At 51.3% G+C, this 13,684-nt stretch overlaps 6 protein-coding genes and 1 non-coding gene across 9 annotated transcripts; 4 read left to right on the top strand and 3 right to left on the bottom strand.

The window, feature by feature from the left end:
• Positions 1 to 225: 225 nt before the first annotated feature.
• Positions 226 to 1,069, bottom strand: H310_09747 (hypothetical protein). Its single transcript, XM_008875904.1, has one exon. The coding sequence runs from the start codon at positions 1,019 to 1,021 to the stop codon at positions 296 to 298; it is 726 nt and encodes a 241-aa protein (XP_008874126.1). The 5' UTR covers positions 1,022 to 1,069; the 3' UTR covers positions 226 to 295.
• Positions 1,070 to 3,389: 2,320 nt separating this feature from the next.
• H310_09746 (hypothetical protein) lies at positions 3,390 to 4,050 on the top strand. Its single transcript, XM_008875903.1, has one exon. It carries the CDS (start codon positions 3,422 to 3,424, stop codon positions 3,926 to 3,928), a length of 507 nt encoding a protein of 168 aa, XP_008874125.1. The 5' UTR covers positions 3,390 to 3,421; the 3' UTR covers positions 3,929 to 4,050.
• Positions 4,051 to 4,567: 517 nt separating this feature from the next.
• On the top strand, positions 4,568 to 6,381 carry H310_09745 (hypothetical protein). 3 transcript variants are annotated; one of them, XM_008875902.1, is made up of 6 exons: positions 4,581 to 4,846; positions 4,891 to 5,259; positions 5,307 to 5,478; positions 5,526 to 5,610; positions 5,702 to 5,821; positions 5,874 to 6,381. In XM_008875902.1, the coding sequence occupies exons 1-6, from the start codon at positions 4,600 to 4,602 to the stop codon at positions 6,300 to 6,302; spliced, it is 1,422 nt and encodes a 473-aa protein (XP_008874124.1). In that variant the 5' UTR covers positions 4,581 to 4,599; the 3' UTR covers positions 6,303 to 6,381. The 3 variants fall into 3 exon arrangements, with proteins under 3 accessions (XP_008874122.1, XP_008874124.1, XP_008874123.1); XM_008875901.1 differs by having other exon boundaries at positions 5,526 to 5,697; positions 5,738 to 5,821; XM_008875900.1 differs by having other exon boundaries at positions 4,568 to 4,846; positions 5,526 to 5,821.
• Positions 6,382 to 7,051: 670 nt separating this feature from the next.
• H310_09744 (hypothetical protein) lies at positions 7,052 to 8,246 on the top strand. The gene is made up of 4 exons (XM_008875899.1): positions 7,052 to 7,221; positions 7,271 to 7,546; positions 7,601 to 7,796; positions 7,850 to 8,246. The coding sequence occupies exons 1-4, from the start codon at positions 7,063 to 7,065 to the stop codon at positions 8,122 to 8,124; spliced, it is 906 nt and encodes a 301-aa protein (XP_008874121.1). The 5' UTR covers positions 7,052 to 7,062; the 3' UTR covers positions 8,125 to 8,246.
• Positions 8,247 to 8,491: 245 nt separating this feature from the next.
• On the bottom strand, positions 8,492 to 8,572 carry H310_09743. The gene has a single exon. It is a non-coding gene; the product is annotated as a tRNA-Ser (tRNA).
• Positions 8,573 to 8,701: 129 nt separating this feature from the next.
• H310_09742 (hypothetical protein) lies at positions 8,702 to 9,829 on the top strand (the record flags this gene model as incomplete). The annotated part of the gene is made up of 1 exon (XM_008875898.1): positions 8,702 to 9,829. The coding sequence occupies one exon, from the start codon at positions 8,702 to 8,704 to the stop codon at positions 9,827 to 9,829; it is 1,128 nt and encodes a 375-aa protein (XP_008874120.1).
• Positions 9,830 to 9,839: 10 nt separating this feature from the next.
• On the bottom strand, positions 9,840 to 10,563 carry H310_09741 (hypothetical protein). Its single transcript, XM_008875897.1, has one exon. The coding sequence runs from the start codon at positions 10,339 to 10,341 to the stop codon at positions 9,844 to 9,846; it is 498 nt and encodes a 165-aa protein (XP_008874119.1). The 5' UTR covers positions 10,342 to 10,563; the 3' UTR covers positions 9,840 to 9,843.
• Positions 10,564 to 13,684: the final 3,121 nt, after the last annotated feature.

The following is a 13,684-nucleotide window of genomic DNA, read 5'->3' as shown; positions in this document are numbered from 1 at the left end:
TTGCAGATGCCATGGCCATAGCAACGATGGGGCGGGGATGTCCTCTGTACTGCGTACAATTGCAGATGACATGGCCATAGCAACGATGGGGCGGACAACTCAAAAAGTGTAGGTTACCGGCGTCGATACGAGCACACCCAGCCTATCCATCGTACGTACAAATGCAGGAAGTCGTACTTCCCCCACCGCTGGATCCCTCTCGCCGACATAACTACACGCCAACAACACAACGCCAATGTGGCCCTTTGATTGCTCTAAATATAGTGTATGATACTACCTGCCCTGCTGATCGTGCCTACACAGGCACTTCGGCAATACCGCTTTTGGAACTTATGCTGGTGGCAAGGCGGGTGGCACCTTGGTTCGTGCTTGGGGGTTGTGCGTCGTCCTTTTCCGCGTGGCTTGCCCACCACATCGCGTCAGGCTCAGATCGCGCGCTGGCAATCAAGCTTTGATGGCCGATCGTATTGAACAGGACTGGGTCGCCGTGGAGCATTTCTTCTTGCTCCTTCTCCTTTCGCAAGGTCTCGATTTCCTGGAGTTCCGCACGATGTTGGCGCCGTTTCCACAGAATGAAGAGCGAAAACACGATTAAAAGCAGCACGCCGCAGCTCACGCCAATATAGATCGAAGTATCTGAGTTGATGGTATCGATGGGAAGGGCGGTGGTCATGGGCAGCTTGGACGTCACAATGGGCGTCGGTGTTGTGGAGGGCGGAGGTCGCATCGTTGTTGTCACAGGCACGGGGGTAGTCGTCGGCCTTTGTGTTGTCGTGAAAGGAAACGGAAACGGCGGCAGATCTTCGCGGGCAGGACACCACGTGCCAAGGCAAGAGTCTTGTGTGAATTTGGAATTGCACACCACCGACTTGTTGAAACCAGGAACATCGAGGCATGATCCACAGTCGAACTTGCTTCGATTACAGTTTTGCGGCGTTGTGGGCGACGAGTACACCACACACGACTCGGCTATCTCGCAGAGGTCGCCTTGCGCCGCTGTCCAGAGTCGCCGCGGTGGCATCGGAACTCAAATGACCTGGACGCAGCCATCACTCTACGCCTCTGCCAGCTGCATGTGGTGTGCGTGGGACTCGAACCTACGTTCGGACATGTTTGAAACGTGCAATTTACATTTAAAATCCGTGAATTTCTCATTTGTCGATTTAAAATATTTCAAATACTGTCCTGTCTGCAATAGAGTCGGTGTTTTAAACGCTCTCTATACCAGCAACAATGCTGCGTGCGACCAGTTGAAATCCACGCGCAGCGTGCGCGACAGCTTGCACCAGAGCCGAAAAATTTGCTCGCGCGATACTTTTGCTTCGTGCACCTGTAGCCAATCGGATTCAAATTGCTGCTGGAACACGATTGACGATCACCTGGGCGTTCGTAGTCTTGACATTGAAGGGATGGGGATGGATTCATGACGCATCCGTTTGCAAGTGGCTCGGCGTGTCATTACCCTTGTTGTGGATGAGGAGATGAACGTAGTCGGTCTACTCAACACCTTTCGCTTCGATCCGCCGCTTGCACACCCGGTTGCTTATTGTGCTTTGATTGCTGGATGTGAATAATTTGAGGGGTACATTTTGCATGTATTTTGAGGAAATACATGCATGTCAAATTACAATAAAGAATGGATAAATGGCTTGCAATTCCAACATTACTACTCATTCTTCTGTATTAAATCCTTTGTATATTTGGTATAAACCGAATTACGTTTTTATGCTGGCAGTGAATTGTTTCGAAATGTGTCATATTGACAACGATGCCTGGAATTCTATGAGTATTTTATATGAATTGAGTGTGGAGATCAGATACACAATAGTCAGAATGTGAGAAATGTATCAGAATTCTACTTTCTGGCATTGCCCTCCTCACGTTTTTCTCAACACCGCCCGAGCCACCGATGTATTTCAAAGTTGCTACAGTCGCGCCCCAACGCACACTGTTGGACGTATTGATCATGTGTGGTATCATCCGTGGAAAAGGATAATTCTTCTTCGATCGAAATCCCTCGACTGCATCGGTAGCTTGGCATTCAAAAGGCATACCTGGGCATTTGTTTCGTATGTTAATTGGTACTTGTGTTGCGAATGTCGCCAGGCTGTCGTTGGCGGAATCGTCCACAACGTAACTCATAAAACTTCAAACATGTTGGGACCTTTTTCTCCACGCTACAAGCGGTGCAATGTTTTGTTGTTGATCGAGTCGTCGTGAGAAGAGCATGTAAAGCATACCGCCTTCGACTTTGACACCAGCTAAGAGTGCGCAACGAGGTGATGTGACTTGACACAAAGTTGAATGAAGAGGGGCCAATCCTTGCAATAAACCAAACACGAGCTGCAATCTCAACCCGCGGAGCGCCTTCACGTGCCACCGCCTCGGAAGGTAGACTTCAGTTCTCACACATGATAGTCAACCCATCGTACTCTACAACGTAGTCTGTGAACAAAAATAGCCACCATCACATATGTATACGGGTATTGCGTTTCACCTCTGATGTATGCACTTCGATCGGGAGCGCACTACTGGGAAAGGCCGCCCACCTTGTCTTCGATGTTGCATGAAATTCTAGAATCTGGTTGGCCAGAGAGATTCGAAGTTCGATGGGTATTTTAGCCTATCACAGTGCCTTCAATTGATTTTTATCACTTCAAATTGAAGTTCAATTACAAGTCGCATGTAAATCCTACGGGGCGAACATAAAAATTCCGCAAATGATGTTGCGGTATTTCAAAGATCAAAAATGATAGGATAATATTCGACGTATATAGCACAAAAATCTTGGGTGGGCGTTGCATTCTGTCTCTCCCAGTAAAAGTGGTATTTCTTGGATACAACGGATTCGCGTTCCGTTCTCGCGACCTTCGCTTAAGGTCTGCGGTCCAGGAACCCCGTGTAGCTCTGGTAAAACAATTCCCCCCCCCATTCGCAAGCCAAATTTGCGCAAAAAGATGGTCCAAGCAGCAACAAAGTTACTTCAAATGTTATCGGGGGGGATAACTCGAGTGAAGGTGACATTGAAACGTGTGGCCATGACAATGTGCTTTTCTTGCGCTGAAGCATTAAACGTCCGCAGCACATACTTTTGCCATGGCCATGGAACGCGTCAAGCTGTGCTTGTCGTTCAGAGGTAAGTGCAAGCAACAAGAATGAGGCGATCGTACTATAGCCATGCCTACAAAATCCATCATGGGCGACGTCATCTTTACCGCGACAGCAGTTTCTTGGATGCTGGATCTCCTCGGAGCTCTGATAAGCCACCCAACACAGGATTCGTTACGACATTACGATCGCTACCCTCGTACCGTCGAGCCAGGAACATGTCACGGTTCATGGAGAAGCTGGACGATGGGTCCACCAACAGAGCGGCACTCACACTTTACGCGAGGACGAACACTTTCGAATTGACTTGATCATGCGCTGTTCCTCCGTTGTGGTTTGCTTGGCCGCCTTTGCCGCGTCTGGTGTTGTTGCCGCCGACGATGAATTGTGCTTTACCACGAAGCAGTGTGTACTCTTGAACGGCACCAAGTGCGATCGGTCGATCAATCCTGCCAACTGCCCCTACTGCCTCAAGTTTAACGGAGGCGACATGCCGCTGTGCACGAACCCGACCTTTGACGGTTGTGCAAAAGGGGTCCTCTGCGAAAGCGCCAAGTCAACGAGAGTGCCCACCACGACGTCGACAAAACCAACCACGACATCTGCCACCAGCAAGCCGTCCCCCACTTCCACAACCAACGAGCCAGTAACGGGAGATCCCACCGAAGCTCCGACCGATGCCCCCACGGTGGCCCCCACGACGACCACCGCCTCGACAACGACAAGCGCGCCAACCACCACCGTTGCGTCTCCTGCCAGTTCCATGGCGATTTCTGCACTGTGCTCTGTCCTTGTCGTTGCTGTGTCTTGTTTGTTGTAATTTCATCGCATCCGTTAAACAAATTTTGTCCCCTTGTTCATGCTTCATTCCTGGAGGACCAGCCGTCATACATAGAAGAGAACCCCCGGAAAAAGCCGACATGGTTTCATCGTGAAATGCATGGAAGAAGAATAAAATCAAATTATGTACATTAGTCCAACTGGATTGCGTATATAACTAGGATAATTTCAGTCAGTCGGTCACAGTTTTCACTGCAAATGAACGACATTTCTGACTTGGTATTGAAGTATACAGGTGGCAGAAATTTGGAAACAGATCATGTTTTGGAGGTGGTCGTCTTTTTTGGGGGGTGTCGGCTTTTTCCGGGGTTCACTGTACTGCCGGCGATGGCACGTAAAAATATTCTTTTAGGCTCTAAATTTTTCCACACAGTTATAGTTTTTAGGGAAGCAATTCGGATTTCTCAGCAAATTGACACATTTTGCGATGCCTAATTTAGCCAATAGGGACAGCGACATGGCACAATTTTCCAAGCGATGTTGTCTTTGCGATGCCTAATTTAGGATTGATCCCTGCACTTTTGAAACAACCAATGAGATGCGCGTCTTTTCGTACGGGCCAATCCCATCGCGCTATTTTTTACTGCGACTTTGTATTTTGATGAGCAACAAAGATCGCGGAATTTCACCATGTCATTTTCGAAGAACAGGATGGCAGCGACAGAGGAGCGGCAGCTTCGCATGTTGACGCGCGGAATCACGCGCGATTGCATCGAGGAAGGAGTGCTCGAGCCTTCGATCGTGGCGAAGGAAGATATGTCGGCGACTTACGCCTACTCGGCGGAGTTTGTCAAGACGTTGGACAATGCGATTCGAGCCAACTTTGGCACATCCCTTTGGCACGATATCTTGGCCTCTCAAAACGTTCCCAAATACGCAATGAGTTGGCCAAGTCATGGTACGATGGCGCATGAGTGCTAGTGAGCTCAACGAAGTTGACAGGCTGGAGCGACGCACTGCACTGCGGAGGATTCGTCTCTCCAGCATCGACTCTTTCCGTGAACACGAAGAACGCCCACATTGCAGAATCATGTCCTCGCGACTACAGTCTTCATGACAGTGTAGACACATTCCCCCCACCAATCTCCGACACCACGCCACAGACCGACCTTACTCACAGTGCAGCCAGCGAAGGGTGCACCATCCACGTGGACGAAGCATCTCTGGGGAATTTTGATGAGTGTCCCACCCTTGTGCCGCTTGATGCAATGCTCAAGGTCATGCGGCTTGCCCAGACAATTCAACGTGCTGCTCGCAAATTCAAGTCGCTGCTTCGGAACTCCAAACACCCCCGTCCCATGTACATTCACCGTATGTTCCAACTCTATGTCCAAGGCCAATTCTTAAGTCAGTGTTAGTCCTCCACGGTGACAACCTCCGCGCCGCGGACTGGAACGGCGCGAGCGACCCCTATGTCGTCGTGACAGTGCTCGAATCATCCAATCCGCGCAACCTCGAGGCCGCCCAAACGACGAAAAGCGACATCGTATACAAAACGTTGAATCCACATTGGGACCAACGCCTGCTTCTGTACGACCCCATCTCTTGATTGTTTCGTCCAATGACTCCTACGACAGGCCAGCCGTCGCGCCATCGGCAACGCTCTGCCTCACTGTCCTCGACTACGATTTCGGGTCGAATCCAGACTTTTTAGGCCAAGTGGTACGTCCTCTGGATGAATCCAATTCAAACTTGGCCTTCTACCGTCCCCGTCATCAGCACAAGTGGAGTCACCGAGAACTCTGCATGGTAGATGATCCCGGTGCAGTCGGTGACGACAGTGACCAAGGTCAACTTGGGGCCACTGATGTTCACACCTCGCCACCCCGACGGATCGATCATGGCTGTGAGCGATAAGTCCAAACCCGGCCAGGTCTGCCCTGCCCCATACCTTGCTTGGCCTTGCCACTCACGCAGTGTTCTAGGGCTCGATCACATTTGCGCTCGAACGATGTCCAAATGTAGTCATCCTGGATGACTTGGATGTTCTCGCACCGGCGGATCCGAAGAAGTGGTTCCAAGCAGCCCCAACGGCCTTTCATACGGTGACAGCGACGCTCATGACGGATGCGATCGTGCTGTACTCCCCCAACGATAAAGCCGAATGCAAGCCAACGGCCACAATTCCGTTCAATTCTATAGCGCAGATTCTCGACGATGGAGATACGTGGACACTCCGGTTGAACGGCACGTCGAGCGAGTGGAAGTTTCGCGTGGGGTTGGACAACATGTCGCGAGAAGCCATGCACGACCGGTGGCTCAAGGCGCTGTGCCGCACGACCAAGCGCCCTGTCCTCGTCGAAGCGAGCCCGAGCCAATTTCAGATCAAATTTCAACCCCTTGTCGTGGCTTAACTTGCCCGTCTCTATAGCACCAGTCTCGTTCGAAAGCTGCCATCATGCATCGAAATACCAAACATTCTTGTGCTTGCCAGCAGAGGTCCTACGCTGTCGACATGTCACTGCTAGGGCTCCGATGCGCAACATCGCTGGAAATGCCAGGAACGCCATCGAATCCGCCAAAGTTGATTGGATGAGCGAATGGCTTGGGAATGCGGCCATTCATTTGGCCGCCGTGGCGGGTTGTCGACGGCAGCTCTACACCTGCCTGCCGTGCACATCAGCCGAACGGATGTAAAAGACGTGAAAGGGTGCGTCGAATTACCCATTTTAAGTACATTCGCATTTTTGGTTGCATGGTGTCCACTAGACTTGAAACGTGGTGGGGCGCGACACGTTTATCGCGGAGATCAAGGCATCTCTGTCGCGCAACAAGGAGCGGAGCCGCAATAACCAAGGACGTTGGAGTTGGCGTCATGGACTTGATGTAAGGAAATGTTGCGTGATGGGATGTGTACGTGTGCTTGTGTATTGAATGCGAATGAAATAGTGATAGACACACCGGATATTTCGTTCGTCTTCTTTTTTTCAAGATTATTTGTCGCAGACATGGACCTAGAGTTATTCAATTTACAATGAAAGAGAGCCAGGACATCGGGTGAAAATGTATGATACGATTCCGTTTTGATTTGGAGAAATCCAAAAAAATTCACACGAGGATGCGTCAAAATATTCACAATGGCAGACGTGTCCAACATTTCCACATTCAACCAAGATGGCCAACGACGCTTCGGCGTCAGCCACTACCCACCAGCTCTCGATCAGCGCGCGGACGCCGCTGACGGGTCTGCAGCATGCCGCCATCGGTTCTGCCTCTGGTATCTTTGAAGTGTGCTGCCAGCAGCCTCTGCTGTACATAAAAAACTGCATCCAGGTTTGGCTGCGATCTCAACGACATGTTGTCGTGACTGCATGGTGCTTAGCAAAACCAACCGATCTCGTTGCGGCCGTCAGTGCTGTACCGCGGCGTAGGTGTCATGTGTGTGTCCATCGCGCCAGTGTCTGGCGTCCAGTTTGCCGTCAACGGTATGCTTTCGTCGTACTTGCAACAACTTGGTGGCGACGTGGCGTCCAGCGACACGAGTCGCATTGCGACAGCGTCGTTTGCCGGGATTTGCTCCTCGCTGCTTAGTTCACCTGCCGAGTTGGTCATGACATTGCAACAGCGCACAGGACACTCGATGGTGCGCACGACTCAAGTACGTTGGTCATTCCAAGCCACCATTCGAATCACCGGTGCTGAATCGCTCTAGGATGTCGTGCGGGCCTTTGGCGTCACGCGGCTCTACAAAGCGCTTCCCCTCACGATGGCTCGTGAAATTGTGTGGTGTGCCAGTTTTCTCGCACTTGGTCCCGTGTTTGGGCAGAAATTGCACGTCCATTTTCCAACAACGTTTGGGTCGTTGCAGGATGCGTCCTTGTCCCAGCGCACTGCCGCATCGTTGGCAGGTAGCCAAAGCATCATCATGGAGTGGGGATGTGGATTGAGATGTGTGTTGCAGGCAGCGTGGCGGCTGGTCTTGTTGCAGTGTTTGCCACCCAACCTGTGGACACGGTGAAGACGATTCTCCAAGGCAAGGCGCTGGAATCCACCCCGTCGTACGCGCTCACGGAGGTCAAATCTCTCTGGAGCCAAGGCGGCCTGCCCCATTTATACAAAGGCACAGTGCCGCGAGGTTTGCGCCTCATTGGAGCCGTGTTTATCTTGAGCGAAACGAAGAAGGTGCTAGAAGATCAAATGCACCGCTTTCGAGAATCGAATGTGGCGCTGCTTTAAGACGCTGAAAGACAACAGCGCCCTCGGTTAAAAAAAACGTGGCTCGATTGTTCCTGTGCAAATAGTTCATTACTAGCATGGAGCATTTCAAAATGCTGCGAAATATTATCGATTCAGTTTTCTTCAAAGCGTGCCACAAGGGGGCCAGGACCACAAAGAGGCAATGTACGTGTGTGGTTGACAATGCCAACCACGACATCAGCTCACGACAATAAACCGCAAAGATGCGTTGCGTAAACTGTCATAGCCTGGTTGGTTGGAATGCAATCACTACTAACGTTACTTGGAGTCACAAGAAGCCACCTCTAACGAATACAACTTGACAAGGAAGTTGACCAGTTGGATGAAGACATTAGAGAAAAACAATCGACAGCTGTGAGATTTGAACTCACGCGGGTGACCCCAATAGATTTCTAGTCTATCGCCTTAACCGCTCGGCCAAGCTGTCGTTGTGCAATCCTCGTGGTTGCACCTGGACCACCTGACCCCGCTCAACCGCGACATTTGGAAGCACTGGAGTTCCGTGCCACTCGCCCGCCGACTCAACCCAGCGCTAGCCCTTCCCGACGCATTGGACATGCCGATTTGGTTGCAAACTAACCCGCCGTTCATGGTCCGCAATCACGCCTCGGGTGCTCGCTGCATCGCTCACGCTCTGAAGTTCCATCGCCCGTTCTACAAATATGTCGCCCGCCTCGGCTTTGTCTGCCTCGCCGACTTCTACCTACCCAACGGGAACTGGCCCAACGCCGAGGAACTCGATATCATGCTGTGGCCTGACCCCGACGCCATTGTCCAGGATTGGCCCATCAATGTCCAGCTGCTGCATAGCCTCTTGACGACTGTGCTCCGTCAGGTACACGGCGCCTTTGGAGTGTTTTGCAACTATGTGAGACCGGCGAATCGTCGCCCACGCCCGCATTTTGCGCACCAACCGCACGATCCTCGCCAGGAGGTGGTCCCTTTCGCCTCGACGACCGACCAGCACCTGCAACGGCTGGCATGGCATCCACCGGTCCTACCACGTCGCCACCCCCTGCATCGCGAGCCCCATCTCGTCACCACCGAACAGCTGACCCGCCATGTCAAGGCAGTCCGCAAACTCCTCCAACTCCCTGCGCCGATTTACGGCGATGTGTGGTTGCGCCTCTTGTTCAAAATGCTCCCCGTGCAATCGCGTTTCCCCTTTCTCCAAGACACGCAACCCCGAATCATGGAATGCACGTATCGTCCGTGCCACCTCATTGAAACCGAGCGTCATGCTTTTCGCGACTGCCCGTGTGTTCGTGGCATTTGGACCTTCCACGAAACAGTCTGGCGCGTGGTCGGGGTGACGTTCACGTGGGAGTGCATCGAAAGCTTGTCCTTCACGACGTTCGTCGTCGACGAAAGACATGCCGCCGTCAAGGACCACCTTTTCCATCTCTGGGTGATGCTCACGGCTGTCATCCTTCACATGGTTTGGACGCACCGCAACAAAGCGCGCTTTGAAACCTATCGTGAACCACCGCGCCACGCGTGGCAAGAACAATCAACGCTCACATGGGCGACCAGCGTTCGACGCCACCTTCGCCTTCTCCACGATGACATTGTGCGTCGCGATGCCCTGATACAACTGATGCACGAGCTCCTGGAGCATCCGTTGTACCGCAGTATCCACCAACAACACCCCACGCTACTGCAACTGCATCCTGACGAACGGTGATGCACGAAAGTCCGTCAAAACAACAAACATATCTTCCATGTTACCCGATTCTGCCACCAACAATTTCGACGCCGCCAACACCACCACCAACGTCGTGCAACTGCCGCCGCAACCATGGCCGCCAACACCAGCACTGCCAACGCCACCGCTGCCGACGCCACGAACACCAACACCTTGCCGACCAACACCACGGCCGCCGACACCATCACCGCCAACACTGCCACCAACGTTGTGCCTGCCACCCGCACCACCGCCGCCACACCGGCCGCCACCTCCACGACTGCCAATGCCAGCGACGTCGCCACCATGGACACCAACACCAGGCTGACCAACGCCACGGCCGTCGATATCGCCGCCGCCAACATAGCCACCAACGTCGAACTTGCCATCCGCACTGCCGCTGCCACACCGCCGCCACCATCACCACCGCCAACGCCACCGACGCCGCCACCACGGTCGCCAAATACCATTCCGACCAATGCCACGGCTGCCGTCATTATCGCCACCAACATTGCCCCAACATCGGGCCTGCCTCGCGCCGCCGCCGCAACAACGGCCGCCAACACCACGACAGCAGACGCCACCGCCACCAACACCACAGTCGCCACACACCATGCCCACCGCCACCACGGCCAACGACATTATCGCCACCAAGGCTGCCACCAACGTCATGCCTACCACCCGCACCGCCGCCGCAGTCATGGCCGCCAACACCACGACAGCCGAGGCCACCGACACCACGGTCGCCACACACCATGTCCACCGCCACCACGGCCAACGACATCACCACCTCCAAGACTGCCACCAACGTCGTGACCGCCGCCGCAGCCATTGCCTCAACGCCACCACGGCCAACTTCATTGCCGCCGATACCACGGTAGTCAAACATCATGCCGGCCTACGCCAGGGCTGCCGACACCATCGCAGCCAACACTGCCACCACCGTTGTGCCTGCCTCGCGTCACCAGCCGCAACAACGGCCGTCAACGCCACGACTGCCACCGTGACCGCCGCCGACGCCACAGTCGTCAACACCTTGCCAAACTACGCCACGGCCACCGACATCGTCGCCGTCACCACTGCCGCGGTTGTCATGTCTGCCACCCCACCGCCGCTGCATTTCCGGCCACCGCACCACGACTGCCGTCCCCCAAACCGCCCACAATCTATTTATCCCCTTTCAGAGTGAAAATATCCAATGCTCCAGGTATATTGGATAGGATGGGTATATTCTATAATATATCCTTTGAACACTCGGCCAAGCTGTCGTTTTGGACAAATTGTTATTACCAAGCACTATGAGTGCTTGGAACCGAATGACATCCACCCCCAGATGTTACATGTATGATGCGGTTTCAGCGAGCGACGGAATACTGTTCCGAGTGGTCCTTCCCTACAATTTCGTAATATTCATTTTGTCGCAGAATTCTATCTGCATGAAGAAAGGCTCTACGTTAAGACCTAGTACATGATATCGTATATTAAATATCCTGGTATTCTATCAAGCCATTACAATAACTTTCTCGCTTAATCCACGTTGTAACGATATGTCGCGATCAAACAATGTAATAATATGATATGCAAACCACCCTACGTTGGAACATACAACACAGCAACTACAGATTCACGAATAATAAAAGCAAAGTAGCCCATGCGGTAGAGCTCCCACACGAAGTCCTAGTGGTACAGGGTTCAATCCATAACAATATGGCATGTAGTCAATGTGCGCTAGAACCTCAGTACGTCCACTGTGGAACCCAATTGGCCTTGCGTAAAGAGAGGCAAATACTCTAGTTCAATGACGTTCAACGTAGTTTGTTTTCTTAATATATTCATCTATGTTGAAAACCTCGTACCAGGAACTCAAAGGCAATAAACTATTCATGTTGCGGGAGTAAAATCCAGTTGACTGCTTCCTCTAAAATTATTGACTCGTTCAAAAGTCTCGCTAAACCTTGTCCATCAAATCAACGTCGAGCCATGGCTTAGAATAGGTCTGCAGCCCTGAAACGAGTGGCTATATTGAATCGCACTATTCAAATGCGGGAGGACGTGCAATGTGAAACCATCGCTCGCTCATTTGGAAATGCTCTGCCACGGAATCCAGTAATGTATCTTGCGACTTGAAAAAAAATAATTCCTTTCCGAAATATTTGTACCTCTGGGGACATTTTCCATAGCTCACTGTATAGTCTTACTTACGGGAATCTACTCTGCTTTACTACTCTGCTTTCGTTTTGACTTGATTATTTATGGAACTCGAAACAGAAACAACGTATTATTTGTATGTCCAGAAACGAATATATGAGGCTAACTATGTATTGTATTTTTCAATTGCCAAAGACCTTGTTCTTGGGAATTCAGAAGTGCTTCCATGCATGTGTCTTCGCCAAGTCGAAAGTTCAACTGGATCAAGGCATTCTCATGGTTATAGGCAATGCACTAAAGTTAAAGGCGGTTAAGTCCGTTTTCATCGCATCCTTCTTCATGCGAGGGAGCTTAAATCATTGCCACCATGAACTTCATTGCATTTCTCCATCACCTTTTGAAAAGTAATGAATGTTTTCGACACCGTGTCAACAGGCAAGTCATAAAACGAATTTTCCACAGTGTCAACGAGGTCCTCGATTGTTCATGTGCACTTTTGATGCTGCGACTGTGCCTAGAGTTAAAGGTTCCTCAGTCTAAGGCATTCAAATCTGGGTTGTTGGGGGCTGGTTGTTTGCTGGGATTCCGGATAAGCCGCGCAACTCCAGCCAACCTGTCGTGATGATGATTTTATGAAGGCTGGCGTTGTTTTGTTGGATTACAACACCCGATCGCAGCGTACATCGCAAGAACTTTGACTTGATGGTTGGTACAATATTATGTAGTACCATTTCTAAATATACATAAAAGTCGACAGACTGCGGACTTATCACTAATGTGCTTTTGGTACGGTTCTTGGAGTTGCGTCGTACAGGCACGTTTTCGACAAGTGTCCAAACACCAAGTTTGCCGTCGAAAACGTTGCCGTTTAAGCCAATACGGGGGCGGGCAATTGCCGCCAAAACATAACTTTTAATAAAAGTCGTTTGGACTTCGCACGACGAGCAGCCATGGCTTCATCCTCGTACACGTAAAGCTTCCTTTTCACCGTTGTGAAATTGAACTATTATTCGTCGATATGCACATATTCGTGCATATTTGTAGAATAATTGTCAAAGATGACTTCCATTCGACGAGGGATGAAGAAAGAAATTGCGTACCGCAGGCGCTCTTCGATGTTGCTTGGGACAAAAGGGCTTCACATAGCAAAACGGGCCTTGAGCCGGGTACCATCCTTCATGTGTCGTTTGGCCATCGCCTGGGGAACATCGCACACATGAGACAGAGCTGTCAGCGTCTGCCACGACGCCCGGGGAACTTGCCGAATCGCATTTTCAATTTCTTCATTCGAGCGCTTCTCTTTGCGAAAGAATGTTCTTTGGCATCAATAATTATAGAAATATAGAGGTATACCTCGGATTTGCGATTTGACATCGACACAAATGTGGCCCGCTCGGACAGAACGCTGTCCGTGGGCCCAAACGCACGACACAGAATCCGAGTGGCAGTTAAACAGCTTGGAAAGCCGCACCATGGCACCACGAGGCAGTGTGTCAGAGGACCAGACGGAAAGCAAGCTCCCATGGATACAGTGAACCGGGGAAAAACTCGCAAGCGTTGTACCATCATTAAATTTGCAGTGGGATTAGTAAATTTCACACACAAGACCAGAAGCAAAATTTCTTCTTAGTCCATGATTGGCTAAATATGCTTCATCGACTTTCCTGATCTTTGATTGGTTCACACTCAATTACAGTCCATGATTGG

Source organism: Aphanomyces invadans (assembly GCF_000520115.1).
Source record: "Aphanomyces invadans strain NJM9701 unplaced genomic scaffold supercont1.22, whole genome shotgun sequence".
NCBI lineage: Eukaryota > Oomycota > Saprolegniomycetes > Saprolegniales > Verrucalvaceae > Aphanomyces > Aphanomyces invadans.
The sequence above is the reverse complement of the archived record's forward strand: the minus strand, read 5'-3'. Positions and strand labels throughout refer to the sequence as shown.